The 21,648-nt window shown below is 40.8% G+C and overlaps 3 protein-coding genes across 5 annotated transcripts; 1 reads left to right on the top strand and 2 right to left on the bottom strand.

Annotated features, from left to right (window-relative positions):
* Window positions 1-137: 137 nt before the first annotated feature.
* On the bottom strand, window positions 138-5,071 carry xkr8.3 (XK related 8, tandem duplicate 3). Its single transcript, XM_073482695.1, has 3 exons — window positions 4,484-5,071; window positions 3,032-3,219; window positions 138-2,824 (listed from the first exon to the last, which is right to left on the bottom strand). The coding sequence occupies exons 1-3, from the start codon at window positions 4,807-4,809 to the stop codon at window positions 2,073-2,075; spliced, it is 1,266 nt and encodes a 421-aa protein (XP_073338796.1). The 5' UTR covers window positions 4,810-5,071; the 3' UTR covers window positions 138-2,072.
* Window positions 5,072-6,767: 1,696 nt separating this feature from the next.
* On the top strand, window positions 6,768-13,058 carry srsf4 (serine and arginine rich splicing factor 4). Of its 2 annotated transcripts, XM_073482879.1 has the most exons (6): window positions 6,768-6,944; window positions 8,197-8,381; window positions 10,149-10,255; window positions 10,580-10,794; window positions 11,053-11,130; window positions 12,146-13,058. In XM_073482879.1, the coding sequence occupies exons 1-6, from the start codon at window positions 6,838-6,840 to the stop codon at window positions 12,633-12,635; spliced, it is 1,182 nt and encodes a 393-aa protein (XP_073338980.1). In that variant the 5' UTR covers window positions 6,768-6,837; the 3' UTR covers window positions 12,636-13,058. The 2 variants fall into 2 exon arrangements, with proteins under 2 accessions (XP_073338980.1, XP_073338981.1); XM_073482880.1 differs by lacking the exons at window positions 6,768-6,944; window positions 8,197-8,381 and adding an exon at window positions 9,548-9,713.
* Window positions 13,059-13,830: 772 nt separating this feature from the next.
* msto1 (misato mitochondrial distribution and morphology regulator 1) lies at window positions 13,831-21,054 on the bottom strand. Of its 2 annotated transcripts, none has more exons than XM_073482877.1 (14): window positions 20,885-21,054; window positions 19,716-19,845; window positions 19,519-19,588; window positions 19,356-19,431; window positions 19,007-19,067; window positions 18,774-18,927; window positions 18,126-18,240; window positions 17,761-17,895; window positions 17,492-17,644; window positions 16,994-17,125; window positions 16,717-16,901; window positions 15,449-15,553; window positions 15,246-15,358; window positions 13,831-14,937 (listed from the first exon to the last, which is right to left on the bottom strand). In XM_073482877.1, exons 1-14 carry the CDS (start codon window positions 20,966-20,968, stop codon window positions 14,675-14,677), a joined length of 1,776 nt encoding a protein of 591 aa, XP_073338978.1. In that variant the 5' UTR covers window positions 20,969-21,054; the 3' UTR covers window positions 13,831-14,674. The 2 variants fall into 2 exon arrangements, with proteins under 2 accessions (XP_073338978.1, XP_073338979.1); XM_073482878.1 differs by having other exon boundaries at window positions 14,585-14,937; window positions 18,774-18,924.
* Between the last annotated feature and the right edge of the window lie 594 nt (window positions 21,055-21,648).

The following is a 21,648-nucleotide window of genomic DNA, read 5'->3' as shown; positions in this document are numbered from 1 at the left end:
TATATAACTCATACTGAAAGCTGTCACTTTATCAGTCAGCACTGTCACATTATGACATTACCGCGGAATAAAGGAAGGAACTGAGCTGCAAACCATCCAAATCAGAGTCACAGAAAAAAAAGACATGTTAAGAGAGATTGCACAATATTGTTCCACTTTAATAATTGCACATGGCATATGAGGTAAAAGATTAACAACCAGCAGTGACCTTGACTTTTGGTTTCAGCAGAGAAGTGGATCCACAACACTTTGTATGCACATTTGCAGGAATGAACAATGAGCTGGAAGAGGTTTAACAGGTGAAAATAACTTAAAACAACAAACATGCTCGCTCTAAAATCATGCTGATTGTCTAAGTGTAGCACCGTTTCATTGAGAGTTTAGATTGATGATTGACACGTGACATTTCAACAAGCAAACACTGAAAGAGTGAAAGAACAGAAGTAACACTACTGTTTGAACCTATTTGACAACTAAAGCTACAATGATGACATCTGTTGTTGAATATGTAGAGTTGCAACGATTAATCGATTAGTTGACAACTATTAAACTAATCAACTATTTTGATAGTAGATTAATAGCTTTGAGTAATTTTTTTAAGAAAAAATAAGTGAATATATTCTGTTTTTTCTTGGGGTTGTGGACAAAACAAGACATTTGAGGACGTTTTCCCCATTTTTGACATTTTATAAACCAAACAACTAATAGATTAATCGAGGAAATTATAAATGAAAATGGTCATTAGTTGCAGCCCTCACTATAATAACAATTCTTAGCTGACATGTAAAAAATTAGCACTTCCTGACTTGTTTTACACCATTAATATCATTTTGATAAAAAACCAGCACCCATCAGGTGCTCTACAACAGGTGTTTCCCACAGTAACAGAGCATAACAATTACAAAACAAGAGATTATGGTCAAAGCTACATTCAAAGTCCTTCAATAAGTAACCAAAACACACAACATACAAAATAGCCCTTGTTGTGATGCAAAACCCTTAAGAATCTGATCTTCTTTGAATTCACACATCACGTTTGTGCAAGGCTATGAGGAAACCTACGTGATATGTCGCATAACAAGCCTCTCCTTCTTCTACAAGAGGTTTAGTAGTAACTTGTAGTAACCTTGGCGTTACTAAACCGTTTAAAATTCTACTGGATAATGTAAAAAATATTGTGATTTTGACATTACAGAAGTATTTGGTTTATGTTATTTATTACTTACCTTGTTGTCAAGAACCAAGGTTATTTTTTTACTTCCTTTTTCTCACAACAGTAAAAACAAAACCCTTTTCATCACATCGTATGTCTGGGAAAAAAGATGTCTCACACATATGTAAAGATAACAAAACATAAACTTGCGTTGTAGAAAATATATCAAAAAAACTTCACTTTGATAGTTTAGAAATAAGCTTAATAAATGGCCGCAGTTTCAAGTAGCTTTAAGAAATATTACAATGTATGTACCATGTACGGTGAGATGAGAGGAATTTGTAGTCAAGTTTTTCCACACAGTGTATATGCTGTTTGTAATGAGTTAATTTCACAATTTTTTAATAGATTTCCCAATAATGTACTAAAAAGCAAATGTGAAAAAAGTAGTATAAAGTCTTTTCTGACTTCAGAGTAAGCTTTCTGATAAATTTCCTTTCAGTGATGTCACTCGGTGGCTAAGTTGCATTGTGGGTACTGTAGGCGCCAGGTTAAGAAAAGGAAGACAAAAGCGTGGAATAAAAAAAAGCCGATATCTGTTTCTGCTGTACCGATTTGTATCATTTGTTATGTAGTCCAGCAGTGTCATTGGAGTGCAATGTTAGACCAGTGGACTGCTTTTCACTACTTTTTTCACATATGCAGCAGTACTCCCCGAGACCTGTAAACACACTTTTGGTGGTTACCCTTTAAGTACCCTTTTCAGCTTGTATTTTGGTTTACAGTATAAGGAGAATGTGGTGAATTTGCAGCATAAATAGGAGACAGTTTAAAGAGAGATTGCTGCATTCAATCAGTACCATAGAAGGTAACATTTATCAGTAGTACACATTTGGCCAAGCACACACAAAATCAGACATCACAATCGTGACAGCTCCACTCTGTTTGTGCTATCAATGTTGCTAACAAGTCCTTGCTGGGAGTAAAAATGAGTGGCATGGCATGCCATCCGTTTGTTGAGAAGGTGGGACGACGACGTGCCGTCCTGGATGGAAAAGTCTCTAAAGGACACTTCTGCATCAGGCAGATCAGTGGGAAGTCCTGGGTCCCTCGCAGGGGGCCTCCACAGCTTGGGGTGGAAGCAGCAGTAGTAGACGGTTTTGAAGAAAATCCCCAGGAGGTAGGTGAGGGGTAGTGTGATGATGAGAGCGAGGGCGTACGACTCAGACTGGACAGGGTCTCTGTAACACCACCAAGTTGCCAGCAGGATTCCCCCATCAGTGGCGATGAAGGAGTGGTAGATGATGCTCCTGCCTCTGGTGCGACCCTCTGCTACATTAAACCAGCTGAAGTACCAAATGAGCCCTATGGTGGCCCGGTAGAGCCACTCCCCACTGATGCTGTCCATGAAGTTTGTCCTCTGTCGCCAGGCCCACAGCACAAAGACGAACCACAGCATCAGGAAGTGGGCGCCGATGTACCCGGGCAGAACAGAGGCGAAGAGGGCCAGGACTGCAACACGTGGGGCAATTAGCAGCAGGTTCCACAGGAAGTAGATTAAAGAAGAACACCAACCCTGCTTGGCCTTATCTGGGAGGAAGGCACGCAGGGAGCGGTGGTAATCCACCACCATCCAGGCTATGGACGTGGTTGATGCAGCGATGCTCACAACTGCAAACACAGAAGTTAAACCATCAGTGTAGCAACCAACAGGAAGTGAACACAACATGTATTTGTGGTGTGTGTTGACTTCCCAGAACCCAGGTGGTGGCCTTTACAACCTCAACTGTGCTAACATCGATTCTGAAATGCCTCACTTGATTGCAGATGTGCGATTTTATTGTAGGTAGGAAGTAAATCAAACTAAAGAGAACTCACACTGAACAGTCCTGGCCTTGTTTGTGCGCAGCATGACATAGATCATGAGGGTGAGCTGGGGAGCACTCTCACAGAAAGTCTCGATAAGCCGGAGCATGCTGAGGTCGTGTGTCAGGTAAACAGCGTACTCTGACCCTTCCTGTTTTCGCCACCAAACCCTGAAGCCTTGACGTATGGCAGAGATGTGCCTGCATGGATGAACATGTCAGAGAAGTTATGACACACAGTTCACAACATATTCTTTTGAGAAGCAATCTGTCAGGATGCATTAAGTGTCTTCAACAGCACTGACTCACTCATACTTTGAGCTTTTCATCCCTCATTATTTGTGCATTTTAAGCATTCAGTTCTCTGCTGAGACACTGGATTTACTAGTTGCCACACCTGACATTTATATTCATGTTCACAGCACCTGCCAAATGTTATTACCAGCACTACTCTGTAGGACGTTCCAGTTTTTAAAAAATAGATAGAGCGAGAAATACTTCTGAAGCTGAGGTTGTTATGCCTGAGGATGTGTCTCAAGAGTATTTTTCCAGTTTGTCAAGACTTAAGTGTGTTTGCATCACACATTTCATGTTATCTTCTGCTGAATCACTTCCCACGTATTAATGGGGCACTATGTAGAAATTCAAACTCAGAGTTTTAATATTTACAATATTAATAAAGTAATAACACAAACTCAGAAATATTTATATTTTCCATAACTGAATAAACAAGCTGTTCTCAGAGGAAACACCAGAACAACGTTTGAAGCTAGAAAGGTGGCAGGGTCCGCCACATATAAACAAAGTGAAACAGTATTAAATTGTGTTCTCCTTTAAGGTCAGTTTGTTTATTCTGTTTATTCAGTCATGAAAGCAAAGAGAGTTTGTTTATTTAGATCGTTAACACAAAAAAATGAGTCAGTCCATGAAGATCTTTCTTACTACACGGTGCACCTTTCACTGCAAAGCCTATCCTGTTGAAAAGTCAAAAGACTAAATATTAAGTATTTGCAGTCCAATAATTACTTTGATAATATTTGTACACATTTCCTGTATTTCTACTTAGAAATTCAAACTCAGAATTTCACTATTTTAATTAATAATGAGGTAATAATACAAACTATTTTCCACAAATGAATAAAACAAGTTGTTTTCAGAGGAAAATAAGTTCCCCAGAACACTGTTTGAAGCTAGAAAGGTGGCAGGGTCCGCCAAATACAAACAAAGTAAAACAGTACGAAACTGTGTTGTCTTTTAAGATCAGTTTGTTTATTCAGTTTATTCAGTCATGAAAGCAAAGGGAGTTTGTTTATTTAGTTTGTTTAAGGCATAAAAAGTCTACAACATAGTGCACCTTTAAGTGTAGTTACAGTCCCAGTTAAGTATTTATGTTCTGACCAACCAACCAAGTGATCAGCTGCACTTTTCTGCATTATTCCCATTAAGTAATCAATCAGTTTTCTACCTGCAGAGGAACCCCAGCTGCAGCACATGCAGCAGGCAGGAGAGCTCCACCCGGTCCCCGAACAGCACCGTCCCTCCTCCGCTCTGCCCGCTGAACCCCGGCAGCTCTCGGTCGTACTTGAGCCAGAACCAGCTGAACATCTGGACCACGACCGACGACAGGACCATGAGGCCGACCAGCACCCCGAACCAGAGGAAGTCCCCCCGGCAGTAAAACTCGGTGGCCACCCACACGTCCGAGCCCCAGTCCACCAGGAAGGTGCACACTCCGACGACCGAGAAGACGAAATCGATCCAGGAATACTTAGAAAAGGTCGCCTGCTCCATGACGAGTGAGCCCGGTGTCGCTTCACGCTAACTGAAGTGGACCTGTTGCTGGTTAGCTAACATTCGGCTAACGTCGTGTACCGTTATTTCCCTCCCAAAGCGACCTCACATTCTTCAACCCATTGGAGACTTTAAAAAAAAACAAACTTCGCCCTCGCTTTTCACATTTTAAGCAGCAGGTTGAACTCACTCCCGGGACTTTCAAAACTTTTAAGGCATATTATTCGTGTGAGCGAGTGTCGGCCCCGGAAAGATAAAAATAACCGCCACGGAGCAGCTGGTGTGTTTGTAATGATGCTTCTCTGAGTCTTTGTTAGACCCCGCCCACCGCGGCTCATACGTGCGGCGGACAGGTCGCAAAATCCGGGACGCGCAGGTTTTAATATTTAAAAACCCCCACCGAGTGACCGAATAGACACGGTCGATTGTTCGATTAATCGACGCTTACGCCAACAGAATGTATTGACGACAAGTGTTAATGTCTTTCCACACAGTTTATATGGTGTTTTTAAGTTGTTTTAACAATTCTTCAATACTGTACTATGTAGCAAATGTGGAAAAAAGTAGTATAAAGTCTTTTGTGACGCCAGAGTAAGATGTAAATAATCTGATTAATATCCTCCAGTGATGTCACTCGGTGGCTAAATTGCATTGTGGGTATTGTAGGTGCCAGGTTTTAGGAGGTAGTTGCTTTCAATCACTCGTTTACATAGTTTTCTAAGAAAAAATGCTAATGCAAGTCATTGATCGTGCATAAATGCCAATCACAGATCCAGCCTCTTAAGAGTAATTTTTGTTGTTGTGCAGTGTTTTATATGACTGTGGACATCAACAGTTAACTTTGTCAATTAATATATTAGTCAATCAGCAGCACATTACTTAAAGGTGCAATATGTAGGAATTGAGTGGTGTAGTTTGTAGTCCTAAAACCTGGAAATCAGTTAAGATTTTTGCATATCCGGTTCCCTCGTCTCAAAGTTAATGGCTTTTTTGAATTGTTTTTTGGGTTAGATGTCTAAAATAATGTTTGTGGTTACCACAGGCTTAAGATGTTTACACGTTTTGTTCTACGACATGAAATACATCATTAAATGTCCCAAATTTGAATCATAAAGCGTTTACGTGTCTTAAATAGTGGTTAAATGACACTACAGAAGTTGTCAGGGACATTAAACGTGATAACAGCAAACAGTGTGACTCATCTCCTTACTAATCTGTCTTTATAGGCCGACTTCAGTTATAAACTATTCTAACTCTAACTTTACAACTAGCAGATTTATCAATTAAGAAAACGTGTACAGTAATTATGTAGTGAGACGCTTGGTGGTGATGTTTACATCATGCGACTGCAGAGTAGTCTGTTTATAGCCTAACATTAGCTTTTTACTTCTAGTGATTTAATTTACACGACACAATTTCATTACTTTGTTTATATTTGGCGGACCCTGCCACCTAGCTTCAAAAAGTGTTCTGGGGACCTTATTTTCCTCGAGAACAGCTTGTTTTTTCAGTCGTGGAAGAGATAAATATTTCTAAGTTTGCATTATTAGCTCATTTATAGTGTAAATATTAAAATTCTGAGTTTGAATTTCTTCTCCAAAACTGCATATTGCCCCTTTACAGCAAAAATGATCCAAAACATAAACAGTTGCGTGAGGATTAAGCACATTCATTATCAGCTATTCCAAGACTTTTACCCAAGTACTACTTCAGTAAAAGTGTGTACTATATGGCTGACTTTCACATTTATCAAACAATTTTTAACTTAATATGTTAACTTGGAATCAAATATGACTTTTGGCCACTTTGTACCACGCCAGATAGTTTGCCTGGATACAATGGGGCTGCCTGAGAGACTAAACTCAGGCCAGAAGAACCTACGTCATCAGAAGCCACGCCCCCCCCCTCCAGCCGCGACCTATTGTATCAAAGGAGCGCGTGTATGTATCCCTCGCAGCCTCGCGCCTCCTCTCTCCTGAGTGCCGCTCGACGGATCCCGCATTTCGCTAGCACGCTCGAGCTAACAGCATGTCGAGGGTGTACATCGGACGGCTGAGCTACAGAGCCAGAGAAAAGGACGTGGAGAGGTTCTTCAAGGGCTACGGGAAGATACTCGAGGTCGACCTGAAAAACGGGTAACGTAGACGCTGTTTGTCGGTGTGTGTGTTACCGTCGAGGCTGATGTCTGCACAAGGCCACACGGGCCTTGTTGGCTGCGGCGACCGCGGCCTGCTAATGCTAACTTAAGCTAGCTTGCACGTTTTAATATTTCCCCGAAAGAAATCCGTCGAGAATGTGAGCTAAAGCGATGTCTTAGTTTCGCTAAGTGTGTTAGTTTTCGTGATCAAATACGAAAGCAAAGGTTGTGTGTGAGTTTTTGGTGAGATTTGTCCCGACAACGGGGAACTAGCTAGCGATAATGTTGGACGTGGCAATGTCACAGGCGGCTGTTTGTGCTAACGCTAAGCTAGCTTAACAAGCTCAAGTCCAGGCTCCTTCCGTGTGCAGCTCGACTGGATCCACTTTGAACAATAAACGTGCCCGCGTTGTTGCATAACTGAGTTTCTGTTACATGCTTTACTTCCTGTTTAAACCAACTAGCGTTTGGCTTCTGCATTCGTACGAAGAGTTAACTCTACTTACATAATGCTGAAGCTTATTTTATTTATTAACAGTTAGTATTCATTTGAAGATTATTTTCACCGATTAATTTTTGTCTGAATTTAAGATATATGTAGATATATGCAAAGACGATCGATGTCTGGTTTTGTCTGGCCGCCAGTCTGAAACTTGCACGATCAGTCTGACTGGTTAAAACCCACCATTGACTTTGTTTGTACCACTGAAATGGGGGTCCACTGCTTAAGATAGCCCCTTTAAGGAAATGTAACATGACTTTGGTAAACTGAAGGCACACCCGTATTCATAGCTGTGCAAAATAGCCTTCATGTAGCATGTTATCTAGTCACAGATCGGGATTTTTATTTTGTGTATGGTGAATGTTTTTGGTCCATCCATGCACATGGATATGCAACAAATAAACAATAGATGCACCCATGTCCCAGTATCCCTAACTAAGTTTGAGTAGTGTAATTACATAAGTGTAGCAACAAAGTTTAAAATGAGGTGAATTTCTCCACAGTAAAGCGATCAGACTCTTAACATTTGTTGTTTGGATTTATATTGCAGTAATAATGCATGGTTGTAACAAAACCTTATGTCACACCGGGACTTGTATCACTGCACAGTAGTTTTCCTTGGCGAACCATTTTTAAATCATTGATGTATGGGATGTGTTTGGCCAGTGACCTCCACTGTGATAGATATAACATAATCAGGCCCCTTTCTCGTATCCCTGTATTAAAACCTGTTCTCTTCTCTTGTAAGGTATGGGTTCGTTGAATTTGACGACCCCCGCGATGCAGACGATGCTGTGTATGACTTGAACGGCAAGGAGTTGTGTGGGGAAAGGGTCATTGTGGAGCACACCAAGGGACCCCGTCGTGATGGAGGTTATGGAGGAGGAGGAGGAGGAGGAGGTGGTGGAGGAGGTGGTGGTGGAGGAGGAAGAAGTAAGTCTTCACGGAGTATTGTTAGTGTCACATGAATGATGTCATTGAGGGATTTCATTCATTACAGGGAACCATTGACTTAATTTCAAGGGGGCAAAATTTTGAAGCTTGTCCTTGGTGGCTGATGTGCATTCAATTTATATCCTAGTGTTCGTAATAGAAATTGTAGGGGTGACACTCCTGACACTGAACATTTTCTGCTGTAGATGATGCATCGAGCCTGGTTTTTGTTATGATCTCTCTGATGTTTTTATTTATTATTTATTTATAAAAATGGCTTGTGTAACAGGTTGAATGTTTGTTTTCTGATCAAGTTTGAATTGTCTGAGAAATATTGGCATATCTGTATATTTCACCTAGCTTTTAGATATTGGTGTTTCTTTGAGAAAAGGGACTTGGGTAGTGACAGAGATGTCTCAGAACCAGACTACAAATAGGATCTTGTTATTGCTAAAATTCACGAGGTAGAAAATAAGTAATGTTTTACTTTGGTCAGTGTTGCCCAGCTCTACTGATCGCCATTCTATGTCCCAACAGAGTCTATTGTCCTTCTAACTTTAACAGTTTTCAGTGAAACTAATTGTTTTCTTTTTAGTTTTGATTGTCCTTGATTTGCACACACCCATCCACAACCACCCATCTTAATTTCATCAGGTCTTGTTGAGTTGGTTTCGATGAGCACTCCTGCTATTCAATGGCCTGTTTTAACATATGGGCATGTCTTTTTTCTGGATTGAGTACTCCAGTTTTGTTGTTTATTGTCTTGCAAATAAGCTAGCAGACAGTTGAACCACAGCACTTACAATTTATTCACACACTGAACAATAGACGCAGGAGGATATTTTCCTTCTCAGCACATAACGTGATTAAATTTGTGTGCACCAGAGCCACCAATGACTTTGTAAAGTGTCTTGGATTTCCATAAGATGGGTTGAAATTGCAGTTACATGTGATGGGGAAATGGCTTACTGATGGAAAGGATATAAATGTCTTAATTTGAATACTGTAAACTAACTATTTGATTGTTAAATATCTTGTAATCTATTGATGTCTTATTTCGTTTTTATTTCATATAAAATGATTGTCGATTTAAAGGTAAAGATTTAACAAAGAACCTCAATGTTTTAATTGAAAGAGTCCTTTGCTGACTGCCTGCCCCTATTGCTGGCCATGGTGTCCCCCCTTTCCAAGAGTGTGGTTTGACCATTCTGGGCCCCTGGGCAGACCAAAAAAGGGAGCCATTGTGAATGAAGACCGCTTTTCCCATTAGGCCCAGGCCGGGTGGTGAGGATGCCATGGGGTTAGGAACAGATGTGGGTTCAGCTCTTATAGGTGCCTGAAAAAAGAACATGTTTTGTAACAGTGAAATGTTTTTAGATAGGATAGCTTAGAAACTTGCTTTAGTTCACCGTAAGTACTTCCTCGATCAGTTATGTTTTTGAATTTGATTTTTTTTCTTCTTTTTTCTTTATAAAATAGGCCTATTGGCATTTTTACCAAAATTTAATAAGATACAGTTGTGTTGTTTAGGATTTTAAATACAGATCTGAGCTTGTAGAAATGAATAATTAGGGTTTTATTTTTTGATTTATGTAAATCTTTTTCTTTTTTTTTGCCACCTTTGTTTTCACCTTCTTTGTTTCCCTTTCCCAAGTGAATATTGACTAATTTTTTTAGTGTGTAGCTTGGAGTTTAGTAAAAATACACCATCTCTGTTTCTTTTTCTTGTTCCTCATTTTTCCTGTCCTTTCCTTGTTACCTTAAAAGGTGGATATGGTCGCTGGGGAAGAGACAGATATGGTCCTCCGATAAGGACAGATTATCGGCTCATTGTTGAGAATCTTTCCAGCCGTTGCAGCTGGCAGGATTTGAAGGTATGTATTTGTTTTTGTTGCTTGATAACATGTCAAACTTTTTAAGTGTTAAGGAAGTAATGTCAAAGCCAACAAAAGTGTCATGTCATTTATCATCTGTCTGGCTCTTGAGAACTTTGCATGTACATGTACAATGCACTGGAACTGTCAAACCAGTTTTGCAAGATGTTCATTCCCAGTTCACAGGAATAAACTAAATTTTTTTCAACCAGCATGCAAAAAGGGAAGTGACGGCCGATACTGCAACTCCGTGCAAGCACTTTTGTTGCCATTTTCTTCTATAATGTACATCAATCTTCAACATGCGTTTCCATTTCTCTAAAGGACTACATGAGGCAGGCAGGGGAAGTGACCTACGCTGACACCCACAAGGGCCGGAGGAATGAGGGGGTGATAGAGTTCAGGCTCTACTCTGACATGAAGAGAGCTCTGGAGAAGCTCGACGGAACAGAGGTGAACGGTAGAAAGATCCGGCTCATCGAGGACCGTCCTGGAGCCAAACGCAGACGCTCTTATTCTCGCAGTCGCAGCCGTTCCAGGTGAGACACACCACTTTAATTATACATTATGCATGTTGATGTTTCTCAATATAGGAAGAGAGAATGCAGAGGTTTATCTGCACATCACAGAATGGCGTTTCAATGCACACTTAAACAGTTTCTAAAAAGTGCTGCTTGAAAAATGAATAAATATAGGAGTAAAGCTGGCGCCGCGATCGATAAAGACTCATAACAATCATTGCTGCAGTTGGTCTGCAAGAAGTGTGACTGTTGCTAACTGTTGGTTTGTTTGCTCAGGTCTCGCTCCAGGAGCCGCAGGTCTCGCAAGAGCCGCAGCCGTAGCGACAGCAGCAGCCGCAGCCGCTCCCACTCCAGGTGAGTAATTGAAACTTTAAAAGCAGGGATATTAAACCAACTACATGTTGTCTCTGTAGTGAAATGAGCTGACGGTAAACGTTTAGAGTAAACTTACTTGCAGAAGCTGTTTTTATGGATCATCTTGTTCTCTGCAACTGAACAAGATGCTATAGAGGTGCACCATGAGACTAAAAATGTGCATTCTAGTTCCCAAAAAAGCCTCTGCATGCTAGTAACAACAATGGCAGACCACGTTTAAGCCTCTCTGCAGAAGCCTATTTCAAAACTACACTGAGATGTTGACATTTCATAACCAGTTTGCAGTAAGATGAGAGCACATGACGATTCTATGAATAGATATTTACAAGGCCACCACACAGGTGCATGCACTGGTACGCAAGTTAGCCCATAGCGATAAACCGCAAGCCGTAGCCTAATATTTACAGCTGATGTTTTGCCACAGTCTCTATGTATTCGATAGCTGTGGGCTATTTTAATCTGAGCGGGCAAAGAAATGTAACCTTTTCAAGGTGGATGTGGGCTGGTCTCTCTCTGTCATAGTTTGTTTACTTGCCATAAAGGCTGATGTCAGAATGTCTCTTTTTAAAGCAGGACTCGCACATTTTTTAATATTAAAACCGCCTGGTGGTCATCTTCTCCTTTTTTTTTTAATGGTGTAAAACCATTCATTAGAAATAACTGGCAGAACTTTTAAATTGGTGTTCTGAAAGATTTAAATAATGTGCCGGCTTTGCCAGCAAAGTTTTTGCATAATTTGCCATTTTTGTGTTGCTCTGTGTAAAAGAGCTTTTAGTGTAATGGGTTGTCATAATAGGGACGAGGGGTGGGAATCAGAGTAACTCACAATACCAATAAATCTATGTGAATTAGGTTCACACCCCAAGGAGTTAAGATGTTTTTAAATTGGGGTGGTGCAAAATATCAAGTCATGTGTGGACATTTGTTTATTTAAAAAAAAAAGCACAGCAAGGAATCAACAACACTAAGTTTCTCTATCTGATTTTGTCCACAGAGCGGCATCCCGCTCCCGCAGCCGTTCTCGTAGCAAGAAGAATAAGAGCAAGGGCAAGAAGGAGGAAGAAGAGCGCAGCAACGGCGCTCAGAAGAACAAGGACCGCAGCAGGAGTCGCAGCCCCAAGAGCAAAAAGATCAAGAAAGATGGGAAGAAGAGCAAGAAGGACGAGTCCAGGTCCAGATCTCGCTCCAACTCCAGGTCTCGCTCTAGATCAGGAATGAAGGATCGCTCCAGGAAATCTGGCTCAAAGGGCCGCGAGCAGGCTAAGAGCGATGACGAGGGCGGCGAGCCTGAGAGGGGCTCTCGCTCTCGTTCACGCTCACCTGACGAATCCAAATCCAGAGCCAGGTCTAAATCAAAGTCCAAATCCAAATCCCGTTCCCCCTCACCCACCAAAGCCCGCTCCCACTCCCGCTCCGCCTCCCGGTCAGAGTCCCGCTCCAAATCTCGCTCCCAGTCTCGTTCTCGCTCCCGTTCCCGCTCTTAGTTCATATTTTGGACTGTTTGTCATGAGCCCTAATCCCACCGTCTCCCCCTGCCCTCGATTTACATTCCCCGAGCCCCACAACACTACCCCTGCCTCCTGTTTTTTGATAAGTAGCTGTAGAATACGTGGCACTCTACTCGATGTCTTTATGCACATGCTACTCCATTTCATTTGACTTTTACTCTGCCTATTTTTTCATTAGCGCTGTCTTGTATGGAGGTGTTTGTAAAATAACAGGGTTCAGTTTTATAAGTTTCAATGATGGTATGGTAAGTGTCTTAGCCTTTTTTTAATCAAACGTAGAAGCATACTGTTTTGTCAAATTGCCGGGTGGGAATATGTTCTGACATCTCCTCACCTTTTGTGAAATTCCTTGTATCATTTTATTTCAAATTAAAAAAGAAAAAAAAAATGCTTGTTCTACATTTGTCTTTGGATTTTATTTTATTGTTAGATTTAAAGTCAGTGATGTGGGATTTAATGTGATATAATATTTGGAGCACATGACCATCTACAAAGACTTGAAAAGAAAATATAACTCGGATTTGTTTGCTTTCCTCGTTTTACACACCTTTGGAACCAAGTTCTTTCTGATGGGTGATAAACTTATTGTACCATATATCGAAGTTTGTAACCTTTTTTATATATACATCACAATAATGAAATTACTATGGTTTTACAAGGTTGACAAACTAAATTTGTGTTTATCACCCCCCTCTCTTATATCCTGTTCTGTCATACTTCAGCTCACCTGTCCAATAAAACCATAGAAAAAAGGGCATAAAATAGTTGAGTAAACTAAAAAAAATCACTATTGTATAACTGGACTACTACGGTCTACCAGCTACTCTACAAGACATCACAATCGTACACAAAGCGAGGGAAAAGCCATGCGTCTGAGTAATTTCAGAACCAATTTCAGCACCAACATTAATGGACAACTCGCTGCATTCAGAGCCATCGCACATTTTTCATAAATGTATTTCTATTACCTATTTTTAAGTTTTACTACTTCAGAAGGAACTAATGGGCTTGGGGCTAGATTCAGAACACACTGAAAATTAGTTTTGGTCTTCATGGGATCTGCTTATTGCATTATACATGGCAACGTTGGCTTTATCCCTGGAAAAATGGAACTAAAAATCATTTTCTGACCGTAGCTGAACCTTGATTAAATGTCTAAAACTGAAACAAACCATCTGCCGAGAATTTATTACAATTTTTCAAACCATGAATTAATACAAAGCTTGTTTTAAAAGGTGCAACACGTGAGATTTTAAGTTTAAACAATCAAAAGTTAACGAATTATCACCAGAATGTGAGGAAATAAATCTGACTACATATCAATGTGATTCAGAGATATCTACTGATGTCAGCATGCTAACCAGCTAGCACCAGCCCATCCTTTTTCATAATACCACTCCGAGCTCCCAGTCAGAAACACTAGCTGCGAGGCTAACTAGGTAACAGCAGCTATAGCTAGCAGCAGTTAGTGGTTTATCTGGTGATATGCTGCCGTGTCTGTGTGGAGAATGAAATTCAGGTAGAGGCAGACTCTAAAATATAGCAACTTGAACATAAATCTAGCTGCTGGTTGTTTTGGGCTCTGGTATTATGATAATGAGAAGTTTAAGTGCAATGGTCAGAGGAACCTTATGCCCAAAACAGTGTGACACGTACATCTCTTTATGTAAATACAGTCATTTTATATCGTACACTCAGTATAAAACACATTAATTACACATAAACAGTCATCTGAGGAAAATGTAACCACAGTCCATACAGTCATATGATGCTACATCCATCACCTTCATGAATACTACGCATGGATCTCTTATAGAGGTCTATCTTCTTGCAGCTCAGTTCTATCAGAAACCTCTTGGTGTTTTATCAAACTCAGTGCTGGTCCTTCACCAACCAGAGGCTCAGCTCCTCTTCCTCTCTGTGTCAGTATGAGTGCATGCAGGCTGGTAAGCAAAGCGGATGCCAGGTCAGCAGCCATCAGTCTATCCAGCCCATGGGCCCTAAGACTGCCACAGTCAGTCATCATCATCATCTTCCTCCGAGGAAGAGCGCATCACCCCGCTGCTGTTGTCACGGTAACACCGGGCCAGTAGGCGCAGCTGCTCCAGGGCCTCCTTGTAGTCGGCCATTTCTGGGCCCTGGGAGAGGAAGCTGGGGGCCAAGCGGCGGATGTCGAAAGTGCTGGCGCCACGATGCAGCTCAGAGAGCCACGGGCCGAGTGCGGGCCCCGACTGGAGGGACGTCATGACGGGTACAGAGGAGACCACAGGGGCCAGAGCTGCAGAGACAGAAGGAAAAAACAGGTTGAAGGAGAGTTGTTTTAAAGGGAAAAGACATATTTTCCATCTAACCTGTAATGCTGAACTGAACTGAACTGAATGAACTGAACCTGTAATGCTATTTATGAAAGCCCATAAAATGTATTTATTTTTTTAAATGTACTTTTTTGGGTTTGTGCCACCACCATCACCAATATAATCTAATGGCACTACAGGTAAGAGGAAATTGTATTTTGAACTGTCCCTTTCAAGCCACAACAATGACAGGTGGACAAAAAAATTTATGTGAAATCAGAAATGTGCTTACAGCCCGGCGGGGGAGCCTGGCTCTGCAGGAAGCCCTGAGCATCGAGGGACTGACTGAATATCTGAGGGAAAGGTGGCGTCAGCTTGCTGGGAGTAGACGCCAACTGGAGAGCACTGAGAGAGCGAAGATGGAGAGAGAACATGTAAAAATGTATTATTTACCATGAAGATAAACAAGTGATTTGTGACGGTGTGGGGACTCACAGAGGAGCTGTAGGGTAGAAAGATCTGATGTAGGCAGCCAAGACGTCTTCCCCACTGTGGAGGCTGTGCAGAGGAGTGGGTGGTTTAGTCCCTGGAGCCAGAGAGCTGAGGAGAGAAAATTGTTTCAGCAACGCATTGAATGTTTAATGCCTGCATGCTTCTGTGAGATATTTTCTCTGTTGATAATCCATTAAAATGTGGACTGCAATTTTATCTTTGTGTGTGACTTCATGTGACCGAATGACTTCATGAAATACTTCAATTCTCATGGATTCACACGGAAAGCTCAGAAGATAAAAAGGTGGCCAAGCTCGAAACAAGGATTAAGAAATTTAATGAATCCTTTTTTTTGTAGTTGCTCTGATGCATGAGGTCTTGAGGTGCCTATGGTGCTGTAGAGGAGTTACTATTTTTTATCTGTATGCTTTCATTTCCCTCTTTCTTCTCTTTGTATGTACTGCATCTAGTGGTCCGGCCTCTTTTGTCACCTTTGAGTTCACGTCCTTTCTGATTAGGCGTTTGAAATGTTCCATCCACAAAAAGAGGAACTGTGCTGACGGTTACACCCAGAAGAAGGCTGTTTGTGCCGCTTCGCATGGGTTGCAGCTCAACCTGTTTTTAACATGCATTGTCAGTATTTTTAAGAATTTCTTCATGAAAAAGACTTTTGAATCTTTTGTGGTTGCGCCGTTTTTAATCTTTCTTTCTTTTTTTTGAAGAATTGAAAACCCACCAGACTCCGTGTTAATTTTTGCAAACTATTCCACACATTCACCTTTGTCTTTGTCTAGTACCTTTTAAAGTGTCCTGATTCCACATGCAATGTATTTGGCTTTTCCAGCACGAACTCTGCTTCGTCTGTTTTAACAAAATATTCAGCCACTAAGTATCTAAAATGCAACGACAAACTTCACCCATGCCTATGAAAATGTTGAAAACTTTACAGATCATGACTCACAACATTGCTATAGAACAATTCAAGTTTGTAAAAAATAATGTAATCAGTTTATACACAAAAATCTAACTATATTACTACACTATATTTGCAGTAACACTAATTTTTCAATAAAAATGTATGTAAATCACTGAAAATATTATAGATGTATGAAAGCCTCATATCAGCTCTTTGGACTGGTTTTCTGAGCTTGTCTTAACATGATATATAAATAAAGTATGTCACTATAAAAAAACATGCTCAGTGTTTCAGATACTTTTACATCCTATGTGTAAAATAACTATAAAAGCAGGGTACATCCATTTATGCTGACCTGATTAGTTTCTGGCCCTCAAAGCCTTTGAGTGTCGCCCACTGGCTGTAGCACCGACCGTCGCCAGCTTCCGAGCAAGCCGATAGTGGTTTCCATGGCAACACATCTGCGCAGGCACTCAGGGCGTCGGGGAGAGAGCCTCCGTGCATCATGGGAAAGGGGACGGCACCATAAGCAGCCACCACCTAGAATTTAAATACAACATGGCACCCAATACGATCAGATGCTTCTTAAAGAGACGTGAACATGGCTCAAGAAAACAGTATCAGTGCATCACCTTTCTACCAGACACGGCCAGTGTGTCTGCCACCTGCCACATGGGGACGCTGTTGTTCCTTAGCCTGTAAGGCAAAGTGAGGGCGTCGAGGGCCAAAGCCAGGACGGAGCTGGAGTGGTACCACAGTGAGGGCTGACACACAGGAGAGACAGTGACAGTCAACCACTTTTCATTTTTACCTACATTCATAACAGCACCTATGTAAGTCTTAAAAAGTCCCTTAATCATATATTAATTCAAGAACTTATAATAAAAGGGTCAGAAATACAGTTTTATCCTTCGTTTTAATTCCATTCATCATCATCCTGTCTCTTAAATTTGTGTTTTTAATTTAATAAAAAAAAGTCAACGAAAATGCCAAAAATAAGCCACTGAACAGGTCTTAAAAACAAACATTTGATCCAATGAAAAGTTGCTGATCACCTCATATTCAATTCAACATATCTTTGAAAAGTTTAATAATATTAACACAGTAATAAACAAAAAATCAAAGCTCACATCACAGTTGAGGTGGGGGAAGGTTGTGGGAGCGGAGGGTCGTCGGCCGAATCCTCCACGCAGGGTCAACGGGCAGAAGAAAGAGCTGTTATTGGCCAAGTGGACGGTCCCTAGTGTGCAGTTTAACTGGTGGTAGATGTCCTTCATTGGAGTCTGGTTGAAACGAAACAGTGCCATCAGTACAGAAGCCCATTTAAAAAACATCAGCTTTTACACAACAGTAACAGATAAAATAGCCACAGAGATAATAAGTTAAGTTTGTGACTCACTGAGTTTGGGTGGCTGACAGGTGCTAACCCCCACGTTAGGATGCCTCTCCCGCTATAAGAATCCTGCAGCATCTCTGTGACCTTTGACCCCAGGCCTGCAAAGCCATCAGCCAGGTCACACAAAACCTGGAAACCCTGAGAGGAAAACAGGAGGCAGAAAGAGGAGAGATAACGAAAGGAACAAAAGAAGACGTGTGAAGTGCAGCTTAATGACTATGTGGGTATTTAGGAATGAAATACATCAGCAAAATATTTTTTTTCAATGTGCAAAATCCTAAATATTTTTGATTTATTGTTTGTTTTGTGCAGAAATGTACAAAATATTCACCAGGAATGTGCAAAGTAACCCAAAAACAATGACTGACCTGAAGGTAGTCGCACTCCTCCACAAAGAAGTGTAATCTATCCTCCAGGTCCTCGAGCACCGACCCCTGCAGGAGAGCCTCTCCCTGGCCAAAAGCCTCCAGACGGTGAGCCTCCCTGGACAACCACACATATAATATTAAAGCTTACTTAACCCACTGACTATAAAACAAGAAAATCCATTGTTTAAACGTGTTTGCATGGAGAGAAACTGCTCTTGTGCCCCAATTAGTGATCCAACAGCATCTTTTCTTATCAGATGTACAAAAATTAATTTAAAAAAAGTTAGGCATTGCTATTTAGGGTGCAGTCATGAGTAAAACAAACTTTTAAGATTCAGCTCACAGAGAGAAATCTGTAAAGGCTGACATCTACTGGAGAATAGCAGGTATTGAACTGTCTGTGTGAAAGAAATCAAAGACTTCCCCCAATTCTTCCCCTTTTTAACGTCGCCCATGCTTTCTCTATATATTCAGCATGGCCAGGTGGTGAAATCCTCTACATTGTATTATTGGTGCTTTCCCCCTGCTGCAGCATCATAAACATGATTTTTCTGCCTCTAACTTTGATTTACTTTTCCACAACAGTCCTCTTGTATACTCTAAGAATTGGTAGAAGTAAACACAAAGTGCAGGACGTCTGCTCGTTACCCGTCATGGTTATACTGGTGGATGACAGAGATGGTGCGAGGGTGCAGGTGGATCCTGAGGAAGTCGGACCACACCTTCACGCTGCCCTCCAGCCTGTAGCCCTTCTGGAGTCGATCCAGCTGGCTGTTCACAGTGTCTACATTCACTGCACCTGCTGGTGGGAGAGTTTTCAGAGTGGTCACAGATACTATGATGAATGCAAATTTTGTTATGCAGAGATTAGTTTTTCTTACCTGAGCACTGAGGCTGCTGGGAATTGATGTAAAAATCTGCGTTGCCCAAGATCTCCCCTCTCTGGTGACAAAAACAGCTGTGCGAATAAGACACTCACCAATTGCAAAAACAGAACTAACAGGACATATCAGAAAATATATTATCACCAACATCGAAAGAATGTAAGAAGAAATTAATAAAAGATCAAGATACAAATGTACAGAAGAGTGAAAGTCAGACTTTAAACTTCGCTGACAGCTGTTTTGTGTTTCGTGCTGTAGTTTACACCTGGCATCAGTGTCTCAAGAAAATATAGTGATATTACGATTCATTAAGCTGCTTTGTTTCATCTCCGCCATAAATACTCACATCCAACTTGTCCAGATCTTCAAGAAAGGGGTTCTTCGCAGCCGGACTTTCCTCATGCATCATGAGGTTTCCCTCCCTGCCGGATGGAGCACAGTTTTAAATAAAAAACAGCACGATATGTAAACACACAGGCAACAATTCAGATACAGAGACTCTTATTTACCATGAGACAGCAGAGGTGTCTTTGCCAGGGTCATACAGATTTCCCTCCTGCCGTAGAGTCCGAAGACTTCCTGTTATAGAGTGACAGGCAGAGAGTAGGTTAATTTCTAAGTATATACATTTAAGGCATATAAATAACAAAAACAGAACCCTTATAAAGTAATTAAACTATTGCACAAAATGTGTTGGAGAAGTTACCTTTAAGATCCATGGCAATGAGGCGAGGTGTGTGGGTGACATGTCCGCCCAGAGTCTGTCCTTCACGAAACACGACATCACTCTGGACGTCACCTGGAGGCGTCTCTGGATCGTATGATAGAGACGCATCCTGCAAACAAAGAAAAAGTCCGTCATCATTTATTTGTCAAAGACTATGAAGGCGACCAAAAATACCAAAATGCAGTCAGCTCCATCTGAGAAGAAATGAGAGTGAGATCCAGACTGTCTCTTGTCTAGGCTTCACAAATGTGTTAATGTGCTGCTTTTTCCTTGTCATTCTGCTGATTTCTATACAAATCAATACTTTGGGTTTAAGACAAAACAAGACAACTGATGGCATCATTCTGGGCTCTAGAAAGTGATGGACGTCTTAACTGTTTTCTGATGTTTTATAGACCACGCCACAAAGTGATTAATCATGCAAAAATTATCTTTAATTCTATCTACAAAGACAATTAGCCCCAATGTTTAAGGCCTGAAGGGTTTTAGGTTTCAGAAAGGTGCCAGGCTTTTGTGTGGCAGATATTATTAGAGCTTTGGACAGGAGACAAAGCTCTTATATGATCTTACGTAAAATAAGTTATGTTGTTTTCTGACAAATGTTTCACCACTGCAGCTGTAATTGTGGTGTCTTACACGTTCATGTGGGCTGGGCACACTGCTGCATGTGGATTATACAATAAACAACAACTACCTTTACAGGAGACCGAATGTATGTTATATAACACAACCAATATCATCATCTCCATCATTTAAACAGTGGATAATTTATATATTTTAGACCTATTTTAAGTTATCCTGTGAAGTGATTAATCTGCGTCTTCTACTGAAGGATCTTACCAATGTCTTTATGTGTTTACCTGGTCTAAAATAGACAGCTAACCTGACACTATAAAGTTAGGATCTTTAGCATCATAAAGCCTGGTGGCTGACGTTATTTGCTAAGTTGTATCTCCTGTTTACCAGCTTAATTTTATCCCATGTCCTCCTCAGTCTCCTATAATGACCATAAAATGCACATTCACGGTGCTGCTAGCATTAGCTGTCCCTCTGGTACAGGGCAGAACAGAGAGTACTCTCTGAAGTTTGACAACACATGCAAAGCTAACGCTAGCTAGCTTCGCGTTAGCCGCTACAGAGATCCTCACCTGTAAATTCCACCAGTGAGTCCCGACAAAGTTGGAATAATGTCCCAGCTGAAGAGTGATGACTTCTCTACAAGGGTTACTCATCGTGACGGTAATCAATAATCAGGATAAGATACAAAACTCTCTGCTTCACACATGATGGACATGTTCAGAAATGACAACACTGAACAAGCGACAATCTAACGTATGTGGTGCCTCATAACAAACCGCGTCTGTGATTGGCTGGAAGATTTGCATGAAGAAATGTGATTGGTCGCGCTGATGACGTCGGCGTGATAGTGTGGTTTCACCGCGCCGTAGCTTCACGTGTGGTGTCTGCGAGCTAGTCTGACCAAGTTTTCTATAATAAACATTAAAAATGACGAAATAATGATTAAATATATATATAAATAAATAATAAATGTGATGTTTTTGTTTTTATTTTATCATTACAGCAGGAAATGTTGAACGTGGTGCTGTTATTACAATTATAAAAGTGATTCGTTAGTAAAATTATAATCCATTAAGTCAGAATTTTACACGTTTTAGTAAGACTATTAAAAAATGGTGACATTTTATTATAAATATCATAAATAAATGGTAAATTTGGTATAGTTATTTCACTGTCAGCAAACAATAGATGCTTAATCAATATTTCATCTATAAACATCATTTAGTGAATTAATCATTTTGATATATAATATATACAATAACAAACTAAAATGTTTTACTACTGTTGTAAAGTATTTTTGTTGACTGCTGAAATATATATATTTTGAGATATT

The sequence above is a fragment of the Pagrus major genome, chromosome 16 (assembly GCF_040436345.1).
Source record: "Pagrus major chromosome 16, Pma_NU_1.0".
Classification (NCBI taxonomy): domain Eukaryota; kingdom Metazoa; phylum Chordata; class Actinopteri; order Spariformes; family Sparidae; genus Pagrus; species Pagrus major.
The sequence above is the reverse complement of the archived record's forward strand: the minus strand, read 5'-3'. Positions and strand labels throughout refer to the sequence as shown.